This window comes from Dendropsophus ebraccatus, chromosome 10 (assembly GCF_027789765.1).
Source record: "Dendropsophus ebraccatus isolate aDenEbr1 chromosome 10, aDenEbr1.pat, whole genome shotgun sequence".
NCBI lineage: Eukaryota > Metazoa > Chordata > Amphibia > Anura > Hylidae > Dendropsophus > Dendropsophus ebraccatus.
Genome location: NC_091463.1, coordinates 41,719,090 through 41,746,003, shown reverse-complemented (window position 1 = coordinate 41,746,003; position 26,914 = coordinate 41,719,090). Strand labels below are relative to the sequence as shown.

Genomic DNA, 26,914 nt, shown 5'->3' with positions numbered 1-26,914 from the left:
CTGTGGCGCACATCCAACTGCCAGCCCGCGCGAACACAGGAAAGCCCACCCGCCCGCAGCCAATAAAAAGGAGGGCTGCAGAGGCGGTACGTGGTCGACGCAATACGAGTGTAGGGGGATATTGGCTGGCCAAGCACATTATTAATTAGAGACTGCTTCCAGGTCCCCCCTCCCCCAGCAGCAGAATAGATTATTCTAAATGCCTCCTGCATGGTCCGGACAGCAATTAGGCGGCGCCAGGAAGACGGGGAATACAGAAAATACCGCAGATACCGTCCTGACCAAGTTGAGGTCGGTTAACCGACGCCAGTGACGGTATCGGTATTTTCACGGTATACCGCCCAGCCCTAATATATAAATATATATATTATTTATATATATATATATATAATAAATATATAAAATTATATATATATTATATATATATTATATAATAAATATAAATATATATTACACACACACACACAAACACGATGTACATGCCTCATTTTTAATAGGAATGAAATAAAGGAGGATTCATTTTATACGTTTGGAGCTGACTGTTTCTTTCGTTATCATTGCTATGGTCCACACTGGCCCGGCTACACCTACTGTGCTTCAGTGGAGTGGGGTTTCAAACGTATGGACTCGTGGTCAGTTGATATAACTGTTTGTTATCCAATACAATTTTTGGACAACAACAAGTAGACAAAATCATTATGTGAAAAATGTTTTTTTTTCCTGGTACTTTCATAGAAATCAATAGCATTTTCAAGGTTATCTTAGGGCCCTATTACACCAACAGATATCTGACAGATTCTTAGGGCCCTATTCCACGGGACGATTATCGTTTGGATAATCGTTAACGATTAACGATCTCAAACGACCGCTATTGCGAAAGACCTGAAAACGTTCACTCATTTCCATGGAACGATAATCGTTACTTATGATCGTAATTGCAATCGTTTCTCTTTGCTATTTATTCGCTATTGCGTTCGTATCTATTGAGAACGACCGAACGATGTCTTATTCAATGCGAACGATTTGCGAACGAGCAACGATAAAAATAGGTCCAGGTCTTAAACGATCAACGATTTTTCGTTCGGTCGTTAATCGTTAACTGCATTTCAACCGAACGATTATCGTTCAGATTCGAACGATTTAACGATAATCTGAACGATAATCGTCCCGTGGAATAGGGCCCTTACAGCCAAAGCCAGAAATGGATTTGAAAAGAGGAGAAATCCAGTCTTCCTTTATGGCCTAATCTCTGTACATAGTCTGTTACTGGCTTTGGTTGCAAAATTCTGTCAAATATCTGTTGGTGTAATAGGGCCATTACACTTGGCTCCTGCAATCTATCAAGCTCTAAATATACAGACCAGTCCTTGATCTAGTGCATGGGTCTTCAAACTGCCTTTAGCCGTTGCAAAACCCCAATTCCCATCACGTCCGGACAGCTAAAGCATTGGATTTGGCTGTCCAAGCATGATGGAAAATGTAGTTTTGCAACAGCTGGAGGGCCACAGTTTGGAGACCCATGATCTACTGTATTTATGTCTATGTGAATAAATAATTTACACAGCTTGCACCCAAAAGTTAACTTCGAGATTGAGCTCTACTCATAGATTAGTATAGCTTCTCTTATTTAGTTATTTAACAAACATTTTGGTATGGACTGGGACCTTGTATGTTATATTACTCTTGAGTAAAAGTTATTCATTGTGTCATTGCCTTATTGATTGATCCACTGGAGCCTGATCATCAAGCTGATTCTCTCTCTACCTTATTTGAAACCTATGGAGGTGGCCACTCTATAGAAGATACTCTAGACAAATAATCCCTATATATCAACCTTGTACAACAAGGGGGTTTGGGGCACATTGGCCATAAAAGCTAGGACATATCTGTTCCAAGGAGAAGCATTCTGTACCTGTGCACAGTGTTGATTCCCAGTTGCACTCTGTCCTATGGTATGTGCACACCGACTGGCAGAATTCTAGCAGAATGGAAGAGGAATTTAAGCCCCATTGACTTTCATAGGATCTCTCTAGCGGAATCTGACCAAAACATGTCAATTCTTTGGGCAGAAAGCAAATCTGCGGTAGAAAATTCTGCTGTGCGAACAACAAGGTGGAAATCTGTTGAACAAAGTGGGACATTGCTCTGTCCATATTTAGCGGCTGGAATTTCAAGCGGAATCCGCAGATTCCACTCTAAATTCCTTGCCGATTCCTCAACGTGAGCATACCCTTATTGGGCCAGGTGATGCTTCCCTGGCTGAAGGTTAGACATGATGTTAAACGCATCTGGTGATGTTATTGTATATATCCAAAAGAAAAGGTTTCCCACAGCATCCAGGATGAAAATAGTGTGTTTATTTACACATCAGGATACACAAAAAAAAATGCTTGACAAAGGGCAGCAGGCCGAAACGTTGCATTTTTTTTTGTGTACCCTGATGTGTGAATAAACACACTATTTTCATCCTGGATGCTGTGGGAAACCTTTTCTTTTGGAGTTCATTGTGCTCATACCTAGGATTGTGAGCATACCTGCGTGCATCCTTTATTCTATTGCTGGCCATTCTCGGAGAATCTCCAAAGGTGCTGTTGGACTTCTTTTGTTTTTGTATTATTGTATATATGTCTAACTTTGTATTTGTATACTTTGTCTAAACCTGAACCCAATATACTATTTTTTCTCTAATCACTTTGCATATTAAATATTTTTTGTTGTATGTTAGTTTGTAGCATAATATATATATATATATATATATATATATATATATATATATATATATATATATAGAGACTATACAAACACACACACATACGCAACAGTGGGGGGGGGGGGGGGCATGAGGGAGGGCTGCCGTGTCATCAGCTGCTCAGATGTGATTGGCTGAGCACAGTTATGCTCAGCCAATCGCGGCTGAGCAGCTGATGAAGCGGCAGAGGGGGGCCAGCATGAGGGAGGGCTGAAGCAGTACAGCCGGCCTCCCAAAGATGACTTAGTCAACCCAAGATGGCGGCCGGGGTCAACAGCGAACACATAAGTATAATGCACCACACTTCCTGGGTGAGGGGAACACGGGGAAGGGGGTCATTCAATTAAATAACACACATTACAAAGTTGTATAACTTTGTAATGTGTGTTATTTAGTGAATAAATGTTAAATGCCACACTACCTCTTTAGTATCCAAACCTGTTTGATTATAAAAATTATTGGCAAAACATCTATTATTTGCACAGTGTCACCTTCACAAATGAAACATTAGCCAAAATACCTGGTGTCTGCACGGTGTTACTTGCTGCATGAGTAGTCGCTGTTATTGTTGCTGTAGTAGAGGGTAGAGATGTTGTCACAACAGCACCAGTAAAACTGAAACCACCACCTGTACTGGCAGGTGCACTGTTGGGCTGAGCAATGGCAGTAGCAAAAGTGAAACCAGGTGCTTGAGCGGCTCCACTGAGGCTAGTCCCAGAAGATGGCTGTGTTACTCCTCCTAGCCCCAGCTTAGGTGCAGTGCTCCTGAAAATAAAGAGAACAAGCTGATAATTTTGAAACAACAAGTAGTTGTTTTACAAGGTCAGTAATTAGCTGATGGCTTTGGCTTTCTTTTTACACCAGCAAGGAATGTATGGTTATCCAGGATTAAAAAAACACTTGGCTGCTTTCTTCCTCAACCAGCATTATTCTTGTCCTAGGTTTAGGTGTGGTCAGTTCCACTAATGTGTATTGAGCTAAGTTATAATACCAACTTCAACCTGAGGACAGTTGTGGCACTAGTTATGAATCCTGCACCAGAATAAGTCTGGCCACAAGAAAAAAAAAAAAGTCTAACTGCAGGGACAGGGGGAACAAACTATCAAGACTCAGCTCTTTAGTGCTGAATCATCGCTTCGGGACCCCCACTGGGCCCTGGGATCTCCTGCATAGCCGACGTCAAGACCAGATTGATGGGCAGCCTAGGACTAGCTGAGCAGGCATCCCCCAGAGTCATGACGTCATCATAACTTGGGGAAAATGCCTTCCGGTGAGGGTCCCAGAGCCTGTCAGACAGTGCATCGCAGGCATGGAAGGGGTAAGATATGTTTGATTGCTATGTTCTCCCCTGTCAGATTATGCAAATAGGCGGACATCTCCTTTAAATCTAATGCATTGGGAGGGTAGGTCCAAAAGAGAAACCGTTCATTCGGGTACTGGGAAGGGTTCTAGTGAGATTGGCACACAGATGTGGTCGTCAATGGACAACTTAGGACTTCATTTGGCCAAACTCCCCTCTCGCAGTGGATTCCGCCCTCAATCTAAGGTGTATGGGGCTCTCCTGAACAACCACTGACTGATGTCGGTGGTGATATGTATCAGCCGTGATGGAAAATCATCAACCGCCCCTTTTGAGAGATAGCCTGCAAGGAGAGGTTTCCCATCCCCATAGAGAACCCAGGAATGCTTAGCAGTGGCGAACGTTCCTGTGTTTAGGGGATAGATGGCGGCCAGGAGACATAACTGATGGCCAGATGATTGTTTGGCTGTCCGTTAGTGAAAGTGTACAGTGACCTTTATTCTTTAAGGGGGTATTACCCCCAAGAGCTAAAAAAATGAAAAGCTCCCAAACCTAGCTGGCCTTACTCACCAAGTCACTCTGAGTATTTTGAGTCCTCTCCCATCTTTCTAGGTGCTGCCGTTCCTGAGTTACAAGTTTTTCTAAAAGCCGATCTATATCCAAGATAGGAAACTACATTTCCCAGCATGCAATGCTTCTGCCTGACGATGGCGATGTAGCAGAGCTGAGACAATGAAGGAGATGATGACGGTGTAGCAGAGCAGAGTTGGCGCTGACGGTGTAGCAGAGCAGAGTTGGCGCTGACGGTGTAGCAGAGCAGAGTTGGCGCTGACGGTGTAGCAGAGCAGAGTTGGCGCTGACGGTGTAGCAGAGCAGAGTTGGCGCTGACGGTGTAGCAGAGCAGAGTTGGCGCTGACGGTGTAGCAGAGCAGAGTTGGCGCTGACGGTGTAGCAGAGCAGAGTTGGCGCTGACGGTGTAGCAGAGCAGAGTTGGCGCTGACGGTGTAGCAGAGCAGAGTTGGCGCTGACGGTGTAGCAGAGCAGAGTTGGCGCTGACGGTGTAGCAGAGCAGAGTTGGCGCTGACGGTGTAGCAGAGCAGAGTTGGCGCTGACGGTGTAGCAGAGCAGAGTTGGCGCTGACGGTGTAGCAGAGCAGAGTTGGCGCTGACGGTGTAGCAGAGCAGAGTTGGCGCTGACGGTGTAGCAGAGCAGAGTTGGCGCTGACGGTGTAGCAGAGCAGAGTTGGCGCTGACGGTGTAGTGCTGGACGGTGCCGGGAGGCTCTGGACACAGGGGGTGAGCTCTGGGCTGGGGGTGACCGGGTGGCTGCCGTTAGAGAGGGAGAGTATAATTATATCACCTGTTGAACGCTAAAAACATGACCTGCTGGTGACCATGAGGACTGGAATTAAGAAGCAACGACTGCCACAGACTGTTTTACTCCTCTGACAGTCAGGGAAAATGATCGGGAACCCCGCAGAGGTCCTGATTGGTCAGTGACTGTCAGATAAATGCTGTGATCTGAGGCATTGAAGGGGGTTAATTAAGGTTGGCAGCGAGATCGATGAGGCCTATCATTAACAATGAGGACCCAGCTGCTGGTAGCAGACAGTCTTTGCTCAGGAGCTGAGCTTGCTCCATAGAGCCTCTGGACCTTGTGATATACCGGTTCGTCATGGGACCTTAAGTGTTTGTTTGTTTTTATCAATAGATGTTGTGATAGAAGTTTTCTATTTTTTAAAAGAGACTGTCAGATTTATGCTTGTAGCATAAACTAGTGACAGAAACTGAACAGAATGGAAAATGGACAATAAATAGTCCTCTCCATGTGCATGAGTCCAGTAGTCCTCATTCATGAGAAGCAGAAAAATCCACACACTAGCTGCTGATTGGCAGTTGTCAGCAGCTGGAGGGGGAGCGGTGTGGCAAGAATCCAATTTTCCTGCATATCAGGAGAATGGCTGAATCTAATAAGCCGTCAGGAATCACCTAGACAACCTGGAGACAAACAGCGGTGCTCCTGCACCGCCACCTCCTGCTCGAAAGCCAGGAAACTGAACTGGGGATGATGGGAAGTCTGGCCTACTTATGGAAAATTCCTGATGACTGTTTCCTGTCCAGCGAGGGGAAGGTGGATGCTCTCCATGGGTGCTGTCATGGGGCGAGAAGGGAAAGTAATACAACAATTTGTTCAGCCCTCATTTAAGGCAGCATAAACCTAATGACAGATTCCCTTTAACGTCTAACAGTGTCACTGTCGTTATAACTTTCAAAATCTTAAATCGACAGTAGATCTTAAATCGACAGTAGTGAAAAAGCAAGTTTGCAATATACATTGATTTTTTTGTTTTCACGCCATAAAACAATGCTGTACTTACCAGAAATCCAGGTCCAGTCTCCTGAGGGAAGATTTTCTGACTTGTGCTTCTTGAAAAAAAAAAAAACAGACTAAACCCAGGAATTTCGGCAAGTACAGAGAGTCACAGCTCAATGTGTACATCAGTCACATGGCTACCTTCTCTCTGTGAGCGCTCAGATGGCCTGGGATATACAGAACTTCCTGTTTTCTGAGAGAAAAAAAAACTGTCAGAAAACAGGAAGTGCCGTGTTCTCCATAACTAAAAAAAAAAAAAAATTGAAAGTATATTGCAGACTTGCTTTATATCACATGTACTGTTCATTTAGATTTTGAAAGTTATAATGACAGTGACACTTTAAAGGAAAAGTGTTACTTTCTTTTTTTATTATTTTTGTTTCACTTAATAACTTTAATAAATGTAGTCATGTAAGACACACACACACCAGCTATCAGGGGGATGATTGGGGCTGTAGTTGCACTATTCCTGCTGTCCACCTGGATTTGGGTGGCAGCGTAATCTGCAGGCTACCCCCCCCCCTTCCCAGTGAGAGCCAGGCCGATCCCCTGTTCACCCCTCTCACATTGCGGATGTCTGCACCGGGAGTGTCCTGACGCCCCCTCCTCACAGTTCTGTGCAGCCAGATGTAGAGGCCGCATCTCCTCCTCACCTACCCCACCTCCACAGCCTTCTGCTCCGGTCTCCTCTTCAGGACTGCGCCCGCCGACCCTGCTCTGACCTATGCACTAAAAGGTTAAAAGACTGTAGCCAGCGGGATCGCAGGCCGCAGTCATTAGTAGCGGGCATCTGTTACACACAGTAGCCGACCCTGCTGCGTATGGAGCTGCGATTGCTGTGTGCCTGCTATTTGAAGTTAGCGCCGCTATAGGGGAGAGGGAGGGGGGCGACAGACACAGAGGAGGTAACATAGTAAATCAGGTTGAAAGAAGACAAGAGTCCATCAGGTTCAACCTAGGGAAATCCTACTGTGTTGATCCAGGAAGGCAAAAACCCCCATGAGGCAGACGACAATTGCCCCATCACAGGGAGAAAACTTCCTTCTGACTCCAATGGCAACCAGAACAATGCCTGGATCAACATATCACCGGAAATCTAATGCCCATAACTTGTAATATTATATTGTTCAAGAAAAGCATCCAGGCCTCCCTTGAACTTATTTAATGAATCGGTCATGACAACATCATGTGGCAGAGAGTTCCACAGTCTTACCACTCGTACAGTAAAGAACCCGCGTCGATGCCGATGATGAAATCTTCTTTCCTCTAGATGTAGAGGATGCCCCCTTGTCATGGTTACAGACCTAGGAGTAAAAAGATCACTTCAAAGATCTCTGTACTGTCTATTCATATATTTGTACATTGTGATCAGATCGCCCCTAAGACGTCTTTTTTCTAGCGTAAATAACCCCAAGCTTGATAACCTGTCCTGGTACTGTAACCCACCCATTCCCTTAATGACCTTTGTTGCCCTCCTCTGCACCCGCTCCAGTTCAGCTGTGTCCTTCTTATATACCGGTGCCCAAAACTGTACACAGTATTCCATATGTGGTCTGACCAGTGATTTATAAAGAGGCAAAACTATGTTCTCATCTTTAACATTTATACCTCTTGATGCATCCCATTATTTTATTAGCCTTGGCAGCTGCTGCCTGGCACTGATCACTAAAGTTGAGTTTACTGTCCACCAACACACCCGGGTCCTTTTCGGAAGTAGTTTTACCCAGTGTTTTATTATTTAGCACATAACTGTACTTATTATTTCTATGGCCCAAGTGCATAACCTTACATTTATCCACATTAAACTTAATTTGCCATTTCACCGCCCAAGCCTCTAGCGTCTCCAAATCCCTCTGTAATATGATATCCTCCTCTGTACTGATTACTTTACTCAGTTTAGTATCTGCAAAAATGGAGATTCTACTCTGTAGCCCCTCAACAAGATCATTAATAAAAATATTAAAAAGAAGTGGATCCAACACTGACCCCTGTGGTACCCCACTCGTAACGAAAACCCAATCTGAATATGTTCAATGACCACTCTCTGTTTTCTATCACACAACCAGTTACTTACCCATTTGCATATGTTTTCCCCGAGTCCCAGCATCCTCATTTTGTAGACCAACCTTTCATGCAGCACAGTATCAAATGCCTTTGAAAAGTCCAGATATACAAAATCCACAGCCTCCCCCAGGTCCAGTATATAACTTACCTCTTCATAGAAGCCGATCAGATTAGTCTGACAGGACCGATCCCTCATGAATCCATGCTGGTGCTGCGTCATAATATTATTTTCTTTAAGATACACCAGTATAGCATCTCTTACAATCCCCTCAAATACTTAACCTACTATAGATGTTAGACTTACAGGCCTGTAGTTTACAGGATCACTCTTTGACCCCTTCTTGAATATTGATACCACATTAGCTATGCGCCAGTCCTGTGGAACAATCCCTGTCGTAACAGAATCTTTAAATATTAGGAATATCGGTCTGTCTAACACAGTACTCAATTCTTGCAAAACTCTAGGATGGATACCTTCTGGGCCCGGTGATTTATGGATTTTAATGTTTTTAAGGAATCTCCCCACTTCTTGTTGTGTTAGGCAGGTGAGATTTATGGGAGGATTTATATTATCCCTAGTCATGTCCTCTGTTATGGGATTCTCCTCTGTTAATACAGTAGAGAAGAATGTATTTAGTACCCAGATTATTTTTGAGGGGACCAACATTTTCGGTTTTAAGTCTTTTGTTGTTTATATAGGTGAAGAACATTTTGGGATTCGTTTTACTTTCTGTGGCTATCCTTCTTTCTGTTGCTATTCTTGCTTCTTTTATTTGCTTTTAACACATTCTATTCTTCTGTCTATAGTTGCTCAATGCTTCCCCACTACCTTCTTGTTTTAGTAGTCTGAATGCTTGTTTCTTATCATTTATTGCACCCCTTACAGCTGAAGTTAACCACATTAGATTTCTCTTATTTGTACTACTTTTATTCCCATATGGTATGTGTCGTTCACACGATTTACCCAGGAAGCTCTTAAATATGTCCCATTTTTCTTGTGTACTTTTATTTCTGAAGGCATTGTCCCAGTCTATGTTCCCAAGGTCCTCTCTTAGTTTTTGGAAATTAGCCTTCCTGAAATTTAATGTTTTTGTAGCGCCTGTACTAATCATTTTATTGAAGGATAATTGAAAACTTACTATGTTATGGTCACTATTACCTAGGTGACCCCCCCACCTCTATTTTTGATATTCTGTCTGGCCTATGAGTTAAGATTAGGTCCAGGAGTGCCCCCCCCCCCCCCTCTTGTTGGTTCCTGTACTAGTTGGGAAAGGTAATTATCTTTTACTATTTCCAAAAACCCGCTTCCCTTCCTGGAGCTGCAGGTTTCTGCTTTCCAGTTTATATTTGGGTAGTTAAAGTCCCCCATAATAATGACTTCCCCCTGCTTCGCTGCCACATCTATTTGTCTTATAAGAAGATTTTCTGATTCTTCCACTATAGGTTTATAACTCACTCGTATAAGAATTTTATTATTCTTCGTCCCTCCCCTTATTTCTACCCAAAGAGATTCCACATTATTATCACTTATATCCTCCCGCAGAATGGGCTTAAGGCATGATTTAACATATAGACAGACCCCTCCCCCTTTCTTATTTTTACGATCATTTCTGAATAGACTATAACCCTGGATATTAACAGCCTAGTCATAACTCTCATCCAGCCATGTCTCGCTTATCCCCACTATATCATATTTCTCTTCAACCATTATGAGTTCTAATTCCTCAGCTTTATTAGTGAGGCTTCGAGCATTAGTATACATACATTTAATATGTTTAATATGTTTGTCCATATTCCCTTTCTTCTTGTCACTAGTGACTGTTCTAACCCCTCCCGCCCCTCCACCCCCAGTTCCATAATCTAGGCCCAGCTCTCCATCTACTCTTCACTTACTATATTGTAGTTGCTCACCCCCCCGGTCCCTAGTTTAAACACTCCTCCAACCTCTTAGCCATCTTCTCCCCCAGCACGGCTGCACCCTCCCCATTGAGATGCAGCCCGTCCCTACCGTAGAGCCTGTAACCGACCAAGAAGTCGGCCCAGTTCTCCATGATCCCAAACCCCTCTATCCTACACCAGCTCTTGAGCCACTTATTCACCTCCCTAATCTCCCGCTGTCTCTCAGGTGTGGCTCGTGGTACAGGTAATATTTCAGAGAATATCACCTTGGAGGTCCTAGTTTTAAGCTTCCTGCCTAAGTCCCTGAAATCGCTTTTGAGGACCCGCCACCTACCTCTAACTTTATCATTGGTGCCAATGTGCACCATGACTGCTGGGTCATCGCCAGCCCCTCCCAGTAATCTGTCAGCCCGATCCGCGATGTGACGAACTCGAGCGCCAGGAAGGCAACACACCGTTCGACGATCCCAGTCTTTGTGACAGATTGCCCTGTCTGTCCCCCTAATAATTGAGTCCCCCCCTACCAGTACCTGCCTGGCCTGCCCTGAACTCCTGTTTCCCCCTTTACTGGAGCAGACACCCCCCTGGCTTTCAGAGGCAGTGTCCTGCTGCAGCAATGCCACCCCTGAATCAACATCCCCCTCATCCGCCAATTTGGCAAACTTGTTGGGGTGTGCCAGATCAGGACTGGCCTCCCTCACAAAATCGTTCGCCCAATTACATGGAACGATGATTGTTATTTATGATCGTTCTTGCGGTCGTTTAGTCGTTGGTATTGCGTACATTTCAGCTGCGAATTCTTATTCCCCTGAACAATGTGCGAACGATCAAACGATAAAAATAGGTCTGGATCCTAATAAACGATCAACGATTTCTCGTTGGTCGTTTAATCGTTGCCTGCTATTACATGAAACGATTATCGTTCAAATCCGAACGATTTAACAATTTTTTTGAACGATAATCGCTCCGTGTAATACCAGCCTTACTCTGAGTCACCTGACCTACAGAATCAAGATAAGAGTTTTACAGAAAAGTGCACTGCTCAAAAATCAAAATACTGCATTTCATTTATTATGTTTATGGGGATTCTCAAAGAAAGCCTCTCCTGCTGTGGACAGCTCCTGTCTTGGCCAGAGATGTCAGCAGAGAGCACTGTGAGAGACTGAAAATAAAACATTTCCTGCATGACATATAGGAGCCAAGTAGTACTGGAAAACTTGAGATTTTTTTTTTTAATAGAAGTAAATTACAAATCTATATAACTTTCTGACACCAGTTGATTTGAAAGAAAAAGATTTTCTCTGGATAACCTCTTTAAAGGACAACAATTCCAATGGCTCAAAAGTATGTTTAGATAAGGCACCCAGGACCAATTTTAGATCCTACGGGGGAACCTCCAAATTCTTAATTGGACTAGACTTCTCCACAGACCTGAAGAATCTTATAACCCAGCGGTGATTCACCACTTTCCTATGAAAGAGAGCTCCTAAGGCCGCTACCTGAACCTTCAAGGTACTGTACTGAGACTTTTTCCACTCCCCTCTAAAGAATCTATAAAATATGAGTAATCAGGATCCCTAATAAATTAAAGGGGTCTATTTTAGAAAAGGTAAAGAAGGCCCTCAAAGCAACTGTGGTTGTGTTTTCTAATAAGATCCTCAAATGACAACCATAGAGAGGGGGTGAAGACTCCTGTAAGGCTCTGAAGACTTCCATGAGTTCTTGCATTGGAGGTGAAATCCTGATTGTCAACCAACTGCACTGAACCAAATGATTCTTCGGATGGGCTCCCCTCCCCCTGGGGTTGGCGTCTGTTCCGATGACTAAGGGATCTACTACTCTACACTAAACTCCCTAAGAAAGACTCGACTCAAATGTCCACCGATTCAGACTGTCAAACAACTTCTGAAATAAAGTGATCTTCCTTTCTAATAGTCCCTGAAGTCGCTCCCACTTCGCCTAGACATCTGCTCAAAAGATCCTTGAGTGAAGTTGGGCCCACTGGATTGGGATACAGGAAGTGAGAGACCCCCAGGACAGACAGTGCTTCCCTTATAGAATTGAATTCTGTCTGACACTCATAACCAAGCTTTTAATCTTTTGCACCTTTTCTGGGGGTAGAAAGGTCCTCTGACAAGAGGCCCCAAGAATAAACCCCAGAAAAAGCTCTTTACAGGTTGTACCCTGTACCCAATTCAGGATCCAGTCTAGGCATGACAAAACCAAGGCTATCTGTTCTAAGTGGAGACTGCATACCTGGTGTGAGGGAGCCACAGTTAATTGTCCAGGTAGGGCACAAAAATAGCTTTCTCTCTCATGTGAGCTGAAACCTCTGCAATGATTTTCGTAAAGACTCTGCGAGCCATTGACAGCCCCAAGGGAAGCACCTGAAACTGAATATGACACAGCTGGCCTCTTCGTTTCATTGCCTCTCAGGAATCTTCTGTTCTTTTATTTTGAGAATTTACACCTCTGGTCTCCCCTTTTAGGGCTTCTATCTCGATCATATCTTCCTTGTCTACGCAAGGAACCTCTACCACTACTGAACTGGGGAAGAGGAATACCTTTCTTTTTATCAGCAGCACTTTCATGTGTAATATCACCGGCATGTGTAATAGCACCGGCAGCGACCAGGGAACGAGGAGCAAGGGAGTGCTGACCTGACAGGTTGTCGCTTGCTTGCTTCTCTAAAAACATCCTGTGTGATAGGAGTTAACAAGGCAGATAAGCAGGAAGTGAGCAGCCCAACAGACAGGTAAAGGACCATGCGCCTCCTGCAGTTAGCAGGAACTTCACAATCCAAAAATCCTAAATACAGGGAGAAATACTCCCTCTCCGGACGCATCCAGATCTTGCATACATCCTCCCCTGAGGATAGGAAACCACTGATGAAAGGTAAGAGGTCCACCTTTTTATCTTACAGGCTTCCTGTCCTGGGAGGTGTGTAACACAGAACAGCTCAATCCAGACCTATCGTGCCACTTGATGCTCTATGAAATCCCAAGTGCAGGTGAGCGGTTACCACAGTCTTTGATAGACACTGTAGAGATGAACCATCAATTCAGGAGCACTTTGTTATGACATGCTTGAGAAAGGCTCTGTTATATGTGGGTGCTGAAATGCTTTGCACTTATTAATAAATTATTTGTGCTCCTGAATTGATGGTCCATCTCTACTGTGTCTAACACAGACTGTGGTAACCGCTCACCTGCGCTTGGGGTTTATTAGAGGATCAAGTGGCACGATAGGTCTGGATTGAGACGTTCTGCCTTACATATTCCTGACACCAGTGAACACGGGAGGTGATCTCTCTTCCTTTGAGCTGCGGTGACTTATGTATACCACAACACGCTTCTATAGAGTTGTGACTATTTCTGCACAATGAAAAAGGAGATCTTCCAGCTTGGTCTTTGACTGCATACACTTACAATGCCAAGCCAGAAGAATCCGGCACCGACATGCACCTAAATGGACAGCCTACCAGCAGGATTTTTGCAGCCTATCCGGCCGGCCGCTCCAGATGATAGATACCCTATAATTGCACTAAATCTGTGATGCTTCCCCGAAAAATAGACTGTAAGTGTAAATAGCAACAGTGCAATATCTACCCCCGTCGTTCCTTCTGTCAGATCCTATTCTGCAGTGCCCCCCCCCCCTCCCAGATATACAGCGGCTGCAGGTATGGGTTGGCATTGGCTGGCACCTCCTCGCTCCCCCCCAGCACAGGAATGTTCGGCTCCCCGTCACTCTGTGTTGGCATAGCACATGGTGCTGGAGACGTTATAAATGTTAATGTAATGTTATCACATAAGGGGCAGACCATGCGCTTCATAACAGTGTGTGCAGTATCCTGAGCCCCCAGCTAGGATGAGAGAGCCATCCCGGCATCAGCAGCAATGAGCACACACTGGAGGGGGAGCTGCCACCTGGATGCAGCCTGCATGACATGTCAGATTTCCAGCCTTCTCTGTCAGCCCCCAAGCCCTGCGCGCCAGTTTATGTGCACCCTGTCTGGAATCAGGGGGTGATCAGGAGGATTAATTCTCCTCTTTAACCCCTTAACGATATCGGGCGTACACTTACACCGATGTTTACCTGATCGCTGTGTGTTCACACACAGCGTTCGGGGAAGATGGCCTGCTATAATGTATAGCAGGCCATCTCTGCTCGTCGGCACGGGTGGGGGTGATTAACGATCGCCGTGGTGGGCTGGCCAGTACCGGCCGACTCATCACGGCGATCAAAGTGTTAAAAAACAGTGTCCCCCGGTTCTGCAACCCTCATCTAGGTAGTTGAGGGGTGCAGAACATGTTTCAGTGATGTAGGTGCACCATACTCATCTGATCCCAGCGTCCTTGGCGCGACTTCCGGGTTCCGTCGGAAATCTTTGTAGATCTTCGGCTCTTCGCCAGCTTCGCTCTACTGCCCCCTAGCAGCTGATCAGTGAATATTATTCACTGATCAGTTGCTTTGGGTTAAAAAGATTTATTTTTTTTTCCTTTTTATGCACCCTAACGCCGCTGAGTGCTGATCAGCATCGCACGTAAGTGCACCGCTGATCAGCAACTCCTCATTTTTGGCGTAGGGGCGTTTTCCCCCCCTACATCTTACCGCCACTGTCTGCTGATAAGTGCCGCACGTAAGTGCGGCATTTATCAGCAACTCCTTTCTTGGCGTAGGTATTTTTTCTTACTGTCAAAAAAAAAAAAAAAACGTAAAAAAAGACTAAATTACACTACACTACATGAAATAAAGTCTTACACTACACCACTACACATTTTACATACCCCATATACTAGTCCCCATATAAAAATGGCCCCCAGGGTGTTTTCGGCGTCGGATGCATACGTTATTATTGCCTCCGACATTGAAACAGCCAGTGAGGATGAATGGGGGGATCCTTCTTTCCTCCATTCATCCTCATCATCCAGTGACGTGTCTGGGGGTAGAGTACTTTGCCCCGCAGACACGTATTTTCCGCCAGTACTGTCCCAATAAGAGATCACGGTATGGCGTGAAATTCTACAAACTCTGAGAGTACCTCAGGGTAAACTTACAGATTTAGGGTATGTGCACACTGCGGAATAGCGAAGGATAACCCTTTGTGCATTCCGCAGCTGGCAACCGCTGGCGGACTGATGCGGGCGCGCGTCTCCACCCGTGTCAGACTCCATTCTATGCACGTGTGGATTTAATAGTCTGTCCAAAGAATGAACACGTTCATTCTTTGGACAGAGGGAGGAATCCACCCGTGCATAGAATGGCGTGTGACACGGATGGAGATGCGCGCCTGCACCAGTCCGCCAGTGGGTGCCAGCTGCGGAATGCACAAAGGGTTATCCTTCGCCATTTCGCAGTGTGCACGTACCCTTAGAGTGCATGAAGGAAGGGACACCCGAATCCAGCCCCCAGATGCCCCCCCCCCTCCTCCAAGTTAGTGGGAAGATCGTTCGGGAACCGATCTTCCCACTGCTGGATAAAGGTTACCACCTGTACAGGGATAACTTTTATACCAGCACCCCCTCTTCCGGTCCCTCGCTGCCCGAGCTACTGTAGCTTGCGGCATATCAGAAGCAGTAATTAGAGCCCTTATATTTAGCAGCCATGGAGCAGACCCAGTGCTTCTGGATATGAAGGACCCCTTGTCACACCAGGGCATCATTTTCCAGGTGACGTCCCGCACACTGGAAAACAGGAGACCCCAAAAGAAGTGCAGAATGTGGCTTAACAGGGGGATCAGGAAGGACACCATTTTCCAGTGTGAGACCTGTCCTGATCACCCCGGCCTCTGAATACGGGATCACTTCAAGGCGTCATTGGTGTTCTACATTTTCTAAGGCTGGGTTCACACTATGCATTTCAGTCAGTATTGTGGTCCTCATATTGCAACCAAAACCAGGAGTGGATTAAAAACACAGAAAGGCTCTGTCCACACAATGTTGAAATTGAGTGGATGGCCGCCATATACCAGTAAATAACTGCCATTATTTCAATATAACAGCCGTTGTTTTAAAATAACAGCAAATATTTGCCATTAAATGGCGGCCATCCACTCAATTTTAACATTGTGTGAACAGATCCTTTCTGTGTTTTTAATCCACTCCTGGTTGTGGTTGCAATATGAGGACCACAATACTGACTGAAATATACGTAGTGTGAACCCAGCCTAAACCTGAACAGGTCCCTAAAAATATCTGATTTTGAAATTTTACTGAAAATTTGGAAAATTGCTGCTAATGTTTTAAGCTTTCTATTGTCTAAAAAAAAAAAAAATTAAAGAAAGTTTAATAAATGCCGCCAACATAAAGTAGACATGTTGCTAATGCTATTTAATATATAATTTATGTGGCATAACCATTTTCTATATAAGCAGAAAAGTTCTAAAGTTGGAAAAATGCATTTATTCAAGTTATTTAGGTTTTTTTTCATAAAGACTCGTTATCAGTATCGACTCCAATTTACCAGAAGTGTAAAGTACCATATGTCACGAGAAAACAATCTCAGAATCAGCCGGATAGGTAAAAGCATTCCAAAGTTATTAATGAATAAAGTGACACAGGTCATATTCATAAAATTTGTCTCTGTCCTTAAAGGACAACTGCCATGAAAAACTTTTTCACCAGTAATTAAAGCACATTACAAAATTTTATAACTGTGTAATGTGCTTCAATTACTTATCTGCCTCCATTACCTGTATTTTCCCCCCACCAGGATGTGTAGGAAACTTATTATTACCTAATTACTGTCGTCACCAGGCTGCTCTCTCAGCTCCTTCTTGTGACGATGAGTCGTCAGCAGGAGGGCTGCTTTAGCTCCTGTTACACCAGCCTCCCCCTTCCCTGCCTTGTCAAGTGACTCAGCTTGCTCAGCTCCGATTGGCTGAACAACTGCAAGCCATCTGAGTCATGTCACTTGCTTATCTTCTCTAAGTGACATGACTCCTTCACTCACTGAGTCCACTCGGCAGCAGGAGAGGGGGTTCCTGTAGCTGCCTATGTGCTGGGAGTCAGTCGGAGAGAAGATACGCAAGTGAAATGACTCAGATGGCTTGCAGTTGTTCAGCCAATCGGAGCTGAGCAAGCTGAGTCACCTGACAAGGCAGGGGAGGGGGAGGGGTGTAACAGGAGCTAGAGCAGCCCTCCTGCTGATGACTCATCGTCACAAGAGGGAGCTGAGAGAGCAGCCTGGTGACGACAGTAATTAGGTAAGAATGAGTTTCCTACACTTCCTGGTGGGGGAAAAAGACAGAGAAGGGAGGCAGATAGATGATTGAAGCATATTACAGAGTTATATAACTTTGTAATGTGCTTCAATTACTGGGAAAAAGCTTTTTATGGCACTTGTCCTTTAAGGCCACTTCAGGCTCTGTCCTTAAGGGGTTAAATCAGGTCAGGCAGGGTAGGAGCGGTGACGCGAGGGAGGTGTGACGACAGGGCGGAGGATGCGACCACCAGGTGAGGGGACGAGAAATACCAAAAATACCGACCAGAGAAAGAATTGGTCGGTTAACAGAGCCCAGATTCTCAATCGTTTTTTTTTTGTTGTTGTTTTGTTGTGGTATATCGCACAGCCCTACTTAGCATCATTACTTTTATGGATAAATCTGGCGCCTTACATGTAAAAATGAAGTTCACTTTGCGATCGGAGCAACTGGCCCGCTCTGTACCACTCCCCCTTGACCTGCTTTAAGATATTATTATTTGCACTCTTTAGCAACATGTTTGTTTATGTTTATATGTACTTCCTTGCAGTGTATACTCTTCATTATCATGTGACACATGTCCCATTGTTTACTATGTTACTCCCCTCCCATTCCCATTGATGTTTTCCCCATATTGTTTACTTCCTGGTGTTTTTGCGTTGGCCACGCCCACTTTGTGACGTCATCACGTTGGCCCCGCCCATATACTTTGGCGTTTTTTTTGTTATGTATATATACCTGTTGGTGACCTCACTGCATTGTACACCCCTAAGCTGATGAAGGCCATGCTTGGCCGAAACGCGTCCTTGTACCATATGTTTGCTACACTACAATAAAGAAGCATAATCTACTTGGTGAGTGCCGGGCTCTTCCTAATATCTTACATGTAAAAATGGACCTGATCTAATCTTGACATGTGTGAACAGAGCTTTCTTTACAAAGTGAACAAATTAGAAGTAAAGAATTTCTTACCCTAACACCAAGCCTCCTGATGATGTAGCAGATGTCGGCTGTGCACCAAAAGAGAATCCAGGTGCTGGCGTAGCTGAAGTAACTGGTGTGGAGAAAGAAAAGAGTCCACTGGGCTGACTTGTCTGAGTTGATGGAGTTGTGGTAGAAGCAGGAGCTTGTGTTGTGGTGCCAAACGTAAAGCCTGTAGATGGAACTGCTGGAGTAGAACCGCCAAATGTAAAGCCAGTACCTGCTGTTGGTGCAGTAGTTCTTGGAGCGCCAAAAGAGAAGCCACCAGATGAACTGGTTCCAAAGTTAAAGCTCATTTTGATTCTGAAGGAAAGGGACAAATGTTATAGCAAGGATGTACAATGCCACTAGCAAGAAACAGATAATATACTGCTACAAAGACAAAATAAGATTACTCTGCATGACTTCTGTACTAATAGTAAATCTTGACAGACAATATGACCATAATGCGTTTTAACAAATATTAGGTTAAAATATGAATTTCCTTCTTGAAGCTTGCCTCAGACACAACTTTTGCATTGTGTTTTTTTAGGCTGCAAAAACACCAGCTTTCTGGCTTTTTTTCCTGGCAGTTCTTCTGACATTATCTCATTTCAGTGTACATTACTATAGGTATTTTTTTTTCCTTTTGTGTCGTTCCCCCCCTTTATTCTTTATCATTGTGCTTTTAGGATTTCTATTGAACTGGGGGAAAATGGAAATATACATAATCAGTATTTTCTGGGTATTTTTAACAGGGGAACAAATCCCAAAGCTTCTGTGGAAAAACATTGATTCATTGATTTAAAAACAAAATGCATACACACTGAGAAACACCAAGTGGGTTTTGTGCTTCATATTTCCCCATTGTTCCGCAGTTAACATCTAGCTGCAGTGTTTTTAATCCAAAAAACGGTAAAAAATTTGGAGTTTATATTGCCTAAAAAAAATAAATAAATAAAAATACTTGTCTATTTGAACTGAATCGCCTCACCCCACAAAACCAAATAGTGGGCATCAGCTATGAAGTCAGTCTTTGGAGAGCAACTCATTGAAGACCTACAAAGCAAGATTCACATACGTCCCAACTTAGACCTCCAATGAGGGACGCTTGTTCTGCAGATTAATGCATTTAGTTACATAGATATCTGCAGCAGATCCTGTATGTGTGATATCATCCTTAGGTCCCAGTCACACATCAGTAATTCCGTCTGTAATAACAGGCCCACAACTGCGGACAGGATTACAAATGTGTCTCAGTAATGCTGCGTAATGCCTAGGTCAAAAAAAGGGGCAAGGGGCATGTAAGGGGCAAACAGGGACAGATAGACTCAAAAGTAGGGACTGCCCCTCCAAAAGAGGGACACTTGGGAGGTATGACTTCACAGTTTACAGATCTAAATGTAAGTATGTACTAGATTCCCTATTATACAAGTAAATAAAAAAAAAAAAATTCTAGGCACATCTACACAATGGGGCTCAGTGGGTTAGGTATGGCAAATTCCTATTCACATAATCATGTATACAGATTCACATAGCTGACCTCACCCTAATAATAACGTCACCTAAGCAATAGTAAGGGAGGATGGCTATGGAGATACTCTATCGTGACAGACAAGGCTGCATACAACCGCACAGTCGGTCAACTGACCAGGAGCTAAAGTAAAGTTAAACTTCATCTATGGTGTCCTTCCGGGATTTAGCTTTTAGTGACAACACTTTGCTGAAAGCGCATAACAAGCAGGTAAGAAAAATAGACGGTAAACCATACCCGTGTGAACGTTACAACTCCGTAAAAAGCTACACAGGTCCAGGCGCTAAAGACACAACGCGCCGACGTCCCCACACGTCAGGGAAAGCACGTGATTCCGGGAGGACGTTCTTCAAACGCGCTGAGGTGTCTTCAGTAGTGCCTGTAAGTTTAATATTCAAACGATTGTGAATACAAACATTCGAATTTGAGTGTGCTAGCTATAAGGGAAGCTACGGGCTTCTATATTGTTTTATCTAAATTAATTATATTTCCCTTTTCTTATCGACATAAAGGCATATTCCGCGGTCGTCTCAGGGGCGCTAAGCTCGTGGTTGGTTACCATAGTAACCAGACTGCTGTGGAAGCTCTTTGGAGACCGCGGTGTAGTTGCTGCCCTACTTTCTGAGGTAAATATCATACTACAGAGATGAACATACCGTATAGTGTTTTGCACTGTGCGTGAAGTACAATGTAAAATACTTTTGGTCCACGTTGTTTTATGTCTATGTCTTGAAAGTTTTACTGTCCTGAGCTCGGTGTGGCTAAGCAGAGTTAAACCAATAGAGAATGGCTCTGGTGATTATTCCCATTGCTTAAATGTTTTAGGCAATGTGAACGGGAATTAGATTAGGATCAGATTACTTTTATATTTATCTTATATTTCCCTACTGACTTACACTTATTGACTTACTTTATGGCCAAAAAAGCTAGGCGATGGCAGTGTATTTTATCTCTGTGTTTTTACAGATAAAGAGCTTGTCTTAAAGCCTTCAGTATTGAATTTCTTGCAAAACTTACATGAATGACCATGCCTGAGGAGGCTCTTGTGACTAATGGTGCATTTACAGACAGAGAGTTATCTGACAGATTTTTGAAGCCAAAGCCGGGAACAGACTATAAACAGAGAACAGGTCATAAAGGAATGACTGAGATTTCTCCTCTTTTCAAATCCATTCCTGGCTTTGGCTTAAAAAAATCTGTCAGATAAATCTGTCTGTGTAAACGCACCATAAGGGAATGTGCACATTACGGAAGCAGGGCTCATCACCTGCCTTGGATTCCGCAACTCACCTCCACGCAGAACCACCTGTGCCATAGACTTCATTCTATGCACAGGCAGTTTCCTCCATCCACGCAAAGAATGAAGATGGAACCCGTTCATTCTTTGGGCGGACGGCAGAATCTGCCTGTGCATAGAATGGAGTCTATGGCACAGGCGGTTTTGCGCAGAGGTGAGCTGTGGAATCCGCGGCAGGTGATTCGCCCTGCTTTCGTAATGTGCACATTCCCTTAGTCACAAGAACCTCCTCTGGCATGGTCATTCATGTAAGTTTTGCAAGAAATTCAATACTGAAGGCTTAAAGACAAGCATTTTATCTGTAAAAATACAGAAAAAAAAATACATTGCCATCGCCTAGCTTTTTTGGCCATGAAGGTTTAAGTCAGTAGGGAAATATAAGATAAATATAAAAGTAATCTAATCCTTTCCTGCCACATAAAGCGTACTTTCCCCTTGATTTTAAGGCATTTTTCCTTTAAAGGACAACTCCCACAAAAATTTTTTTTTGCTCATTTAACACACATTACAAAGTTATATAACTTTGTAATGTGGTTAAATACCCGGCCTGGCCCCCTTCCCCCACTTTCGGACCCCCGACCCCCCACCCCGGAAGTTAAGGAATGTATACATTACCTATTACGATCGTCACGGTCCTCTTCTCCGGGGCGGCATCTGGTGACGACGACGTCAGAGCCGAGGGGCGGTCCGGGTCTTCTTCCTCCTCGGCGTCTTCATGCAAAGTGAATGGGGATGAAAAGGCTGCTGGTGCACATGCGCACCAGCAGCCTTTTCATTGGCTGGAGCGCATCACATGGCTTCCAGCTTGCTCAGCCCTGATTGGCTGAGCTTGCTGGAAGCCATGTGATGCGCTCCAGCCAATGAAAAGGCTGCCGGTGCGCAAGCGCACTGGCAGCCTTTTCCATCCCCTGGACCCGGAAGTTGGAGACATCGCTGGATGGCGGAAGGCGGCGACGGAGAGGCGGTCGGCGGGCGAATCGAGTGGCGATCGTCACCGGAGAGATGGTGAGTATGGTGTCTGTGTGTGTCTGTGTTTTTTTTTTTTTGGGGTCCCGCGGGAGTTGTCCTTTAATAGCGCATGTCTCCACTGCCAAAAACATCCTGTGGGTCATTTTTCTATGTGGATTGGTATAGGGGTATGTAAATGTGTAGTGTAAAACTTTATTTTATGTAGTGTGATGTAGTGGTTTTTACGCCAAAAAAGGTGTTGCTGATAAATGCCGCACTTATGCGCGGTACTTATCAGCAGACAGTGGCGGTAGGATATAGGGGGAAAAAAACCCTACGCCAAAAAGAAGGAGTTGCTGACTAGCAGCGCACTTATGTGCTATGCTGATCAGCACTCAGCGGCGGTAGGGTGCGTGAAAAACAAACAAAAAAACATTGCCTATAACCCTATAGCTACTGATAAATGCATTATATACACTAATCAGCCACTAGGGGGCAATAGAATGCAAAAAGCCGGAAAAAGACGAAGATAGACGACGGGGAGCAGAAAAAAGCTGAAGATAGACGACGGGACAACAGAAAAAGCTGAAGATAGATGACGGGGAAGAAAAGGACGCCGTGGGACCCGGAAGACATCGCTCAGGTGAGTATGGAGATTAGTCGCCAGCAGAGAGCAGAGAACAAAGGATTACACTGCAGGGAGCTGTGTGAAGCTGGTATGCGGGTTCCAGCTGCGGAATGCGCGAAGGATTATCCGTCGCCGTTCCACAGTATGCACATACCCTAAGAGTGTATGAAGGAATGCCCCCCCATCCTCGGAGTTAGTGGGAAGATCGTTTGGGAACTGATCTTCCCACTACTGGATAAGGTTACCACCTGTACGTGGATAACTTTTATACCAGAACCCCCGCTTCCGGTCCCTGTAGCTTGTGGAACAATCTAAAAAAATCAGAAGCAGTAATTAGAGCCCTAATAATTAGCAGCCCTGGAGCGGATCCAAAAATTGGCATAATAGCCAAAAATAAATTAAAATTGTCCCTTTTCCCCAACTAAATAGGCATGGCCTCCATTCCCATTAGAGGCTTGCCATGTTGCATTTATAAAGCCGCTGTGCTGCCAGGATAGTGGAAACCCCCCACAAGTGACCCCATTCTGGAAACTACACCCCATAAGGATTCTAACAAGGGGTGCAGTGGGGAGATGGCCCTGGTGACAGACACATGTGTGCCGTGGAAATGAAAAAAAAATGTATTTTTCATTTTCACAGCACATGTTCTACATATGTGCCCGTCACCAGTGGGGTTCATATACTCACTGCACCCCTTGTTGGATTCGTAAAGGGGGGTAGTTTCCAGAATGGGGGGTTTCCACTGTCCTGGCAGCACAGGGGCTTTGTAAATGCGACATGGCCTCCATCCTCCATTCCAGCCTCTAAATGTGGCTTGCCCTGTGCCCATACGGCACATTATGTCCACATGTGGGGTACCCTACACGTTTTACATTTATATTCTCTTTTAACCCATTGTGGAAATGAAAATAATCAAGGCTAGACCAATTTTTTATTTTTACACTAAATCATTGATCTAGTCTTAATTTTTTTCATTTTCACAAGGGGTTAAAAGATGACACTTGAGAAAGAAACCAGTTCGGTTTGGAAACGCGTTGTGTCGCCATGAATGTTTTTATTACAAATAAATTTTAATATATTATTTTGCATCTTCGTTTGGATCTGCGCCCGAACTCACCCTGGTTGAGTACGTCCCTAATTGGTTAGTTGCACCAATCACCTGTGCTGACCTTTCCTGTTGGAACCTCGGCATGCTTCCCTTAGTGTGTAGTTCCAGCTCTCCACGTTCTTGTCCGTTGTTCCTGCTGTCTGTAGTTCCGGACGTGAGCCCTGCTGTCAGACCACGTATGTCCAGCGGCACCTCACCTGCCACCGTTAGCAAGCCCAGCCAGGGGTAGCGACCTGGGTGTCGACTGCCGCAGCAAAACTGAGTATACAAAAGGTAACAGCACTAACAGCCAAAAAAGGCAAACAAAATAAAAATGAAAATAGAGTAGTGCACGCCTCACCAGATTGAACTAAAAAAATCCGGACTCCAAACAATGTAGTAAACGGAGACAGCACTTAGGTGAAGGTGAAAAAAATCTTGTGGCTTTATTCACACCCCTGCAGGGGTGTGAATAAAGCCACAAGATTTTTTTCACCTTCACCTAAGTGCTGTCTCCGTTTACTACATTGACTGCCGCAGCAAGTCCATCCCGCCTTGCGGCCAGCACTGGTGATGACCATTGGCCCCTCAGACTCCCTTTCCTGGTGTGGCTACGCCATTGCTAGCGGTGGTACAGCGGATCCAAGACTCTACTCGTTACAATGGCCTTTTCCCCTTCTGTGGAAAAGTAGAGCTGCTGTGTATCGAGTCATTAGGAAGGCATATCAATTAATACTTGTCCAGTCTTCTTCTCTTACACCTGACTGTCTGTGAAACAATCGGTTGGCTACCATCAAAGAGAATCTCCTGTGCAGTCATTATTCAATGCAGTGTAAAGACATGAAGTTCTAAAATTTGCCTTTTATTAACCGCTGTAAAAAAGTCATATTGGTGATTATTAACCAGTTTTGTTTTTATACATTTTTTGTGCTGTTTTATTAATTTCAGGATATATTTTAGTTATGGAAGGCTTTTCTTCTGCGTCATCTTTTGAAGCTTTGTGTGCATTGTTAAACAATGCTGAAGAACAGGAGGAAAATGAAGTAAGTAAATAGATCAAAGGAGGATGTAGTACAAATCATTCTACTGTATTTGTAAGGTTCCATGATCCTTTTCCTTCTTGTTGTGTTTTATAGTATTTTTATTCCTTGGCTACATTCACACATTCAGTAGTTTTTCAGGGCCATATACGATGTCTACAATAGACTGCAATCTTCACCCGCAATCTGCAAAAGACTTTTCTTTAATGCATCCATATTGCATCTGTAATCTATCATCCATCCATAACTTTGCAGAAATCAATAGTAAAAGTAATTTTAAGAAACTCTTTAATATGTTTTATTAGGCGAAAAAGACTTCTTCTGTACTCTTAATGCTTTTTTTCCAGCCCCCCTCCTCAATTCTTGCCTGTTCATTAGCAAGGCAAAGTCATTAACATTATAAAAAAGCAAAATAAAGAAGGGTTTGCTGTGTCCATTATAACCTAAGGAGTGGGGAGGGGCCAAAGGGGAGAAGTGAGCAGGGAAAGGAGAAATCCAGCCCATGCTCTTTGCAGCATAGGATTTAGCACAGCACAACATTTTGCAATCTTACCTCACCAAGTTTCCAGACCAGCACTGAGCAGGCTGACGTGTGAATCCAGCATTTTCTGTGCCTAGACAGTTTCCAAACTGCATGAGCGTGTTTCTCCTCTTCCTGCTCACACACTAAGGGTACTATTACACGGAACGATAATCGGCCCAATTGGCCCGATTTGGCCGATTATCGCTCCGTGTAATAAATGCAACGATCAGCCGATGACAACGATCATCGGCTGATCGTTGATATAGTTTAGACCCTATTTTTGTCGGGCGCCGACCGCGCACCGCTGCGTGTAATAGCGGTGCGTGGCCGGCGACTAACGATATACATTACCCATCCACGTTCCAGGGCTGCTGCTGCCGTCCGCTTCTCCCGGGGTCCCGCGCGCGCTCTAGCTTCACAGAGGCCTGTCAGCTGATAGGCCGCTCAGCCAATCACAGGCCGCGGCAGTCCCGGCCTGTGATTGGCTGAGCGGCCTACCAGCTGACAGGCCGCTGTGAAGCTAGAGAGCGCGCGGGACCCCGGGAGAAGCGGACAGCAGGAGCAGCCCTGGAACGTGGATGGGTAATGTATGCCAGTTTAGCAAGGGCTGCAAGGACATCGGTAACGATGTCCTTGCAGCTCTTGTCAAACGATTATCGGGCCGTGTAATAGGCCCAGTAAACGAGCGACGATCTAGCAGATCGCTGCTCGTTTACAGGTATTATCGGGCCCTGCTCGGCCCGTGTAATACCACCCTAAGAAAAGATATAAAGCAGATTGTCCTTTGTGTGTGCAATGGATGCAGCTAGTCTCCAGCCTCCATGTCCTGATCAACACAGAACTAGACTAGATGGAGCAGGTGGTCTTTTCTGCTGACAATCTTCTACGTTTTTAACTAGATATTCACCTGCTAACAATGCCAGATACCTGTGCTATAGAGGGGTCAGCCATAGTGACATAGAAGGGTCAGCTATAGCGATATAGAGGTCAGACAAAGGCCCAGATTTATCAGCTCATTGTCAGCATCTGAGCTCCTGAATCTTTGCAGCCCCAGCGGACGCTGCTCTGCAGAGGGCATGATAACGGGTAAATATGACTTCTTTATTATGATCCCACGACCCCCTGTCCCCCCTGCATTTTTTATTGTTGCCCAGAATACCCCTTACATTACTGCCTCTCTCTCTAACACAGAGGCAGCCTGCTGTAGCCATAACATGCCCGCACACATAGCCTTCTGCAGCCATAGCATACACACACAGACTTCTGCAGCCATAGCACACACACAACCTACTGCAGCCATAGCACACACAC

The 26,914-nt window shown here is 44.7% G+C and overlaps 2 protein-coding genes across 7 annotated transcripts in view; one reads left to right on the top strand and one right to left on the bottom strand.

Annotated features, from left to right (window-relative positions):
* NUP62CL (nucleoporin 62 C-terminal like) overlaps window positions 1-20,418 on the bottom strand; it is a 153,281-nt gene extending 132,863 nt beyond the window's left edge. For 2 of the 3 annotated variants that reach the window (XM_069944255.1, XM_069944257.1), the window contains exons 1-3: window positions 20,318-20,418; window positions 18,559-18,870; window positions 3,270-3,514 (exon numbers count right to left, since the gene is read on the bottom strand). In XM_069944255.1, the coding sequence (XP_069800356.1) occupies window positions 3,270-3,514; window positions 18,559-18,863 (550 nt within the window). In that variant the 5' untranslated portion in view covers window positions 18,864-18,870; window positions 20,318-20,418. Of the gene's footprint in view, window positions 1-3,269; window positions 3,515-18,558; window positions 18,871-20,197; window positions 20,262-20,317 lie in introns of those variants that run through there. The other variant, XM_069944256.1, reaches the window with a different exon arrangement.
* A 23-nt stretch (window positions 20,419-20,441) lies between these two features.
* Window positions 20,442-26,914, top strand: part of DNAAF6 (dynein axonemal assembly factor 6) — a 59,522-nt gene continuing 53,049 nt past the window's right edge. The window contains exons 1-2 of one of the 4 annotated variants that reach the window (XM_069944260.1): window positions 20,442-20,461; window positions 24,989-25,083. In XM_069944260.1, the coding sequence (XP_069800361.1) occupies window positions 25,003-25,083 (81 nt within the window). In that variant the 5' untranslated portion in view covers window positions 20,442-20,461; window positions 24,989-25,002. Of the gene's footprint in view, window positions 20,462-20,600; window positions 20,707-22,872; window positions 22,969-24,988; window positions 25,084-26,914 lie in introns of those variants that run through there. The other 3 variants (XM_069944258.1, XM_069944261.1, XM_069944259.1) reach the window with 3 other exon arrangements.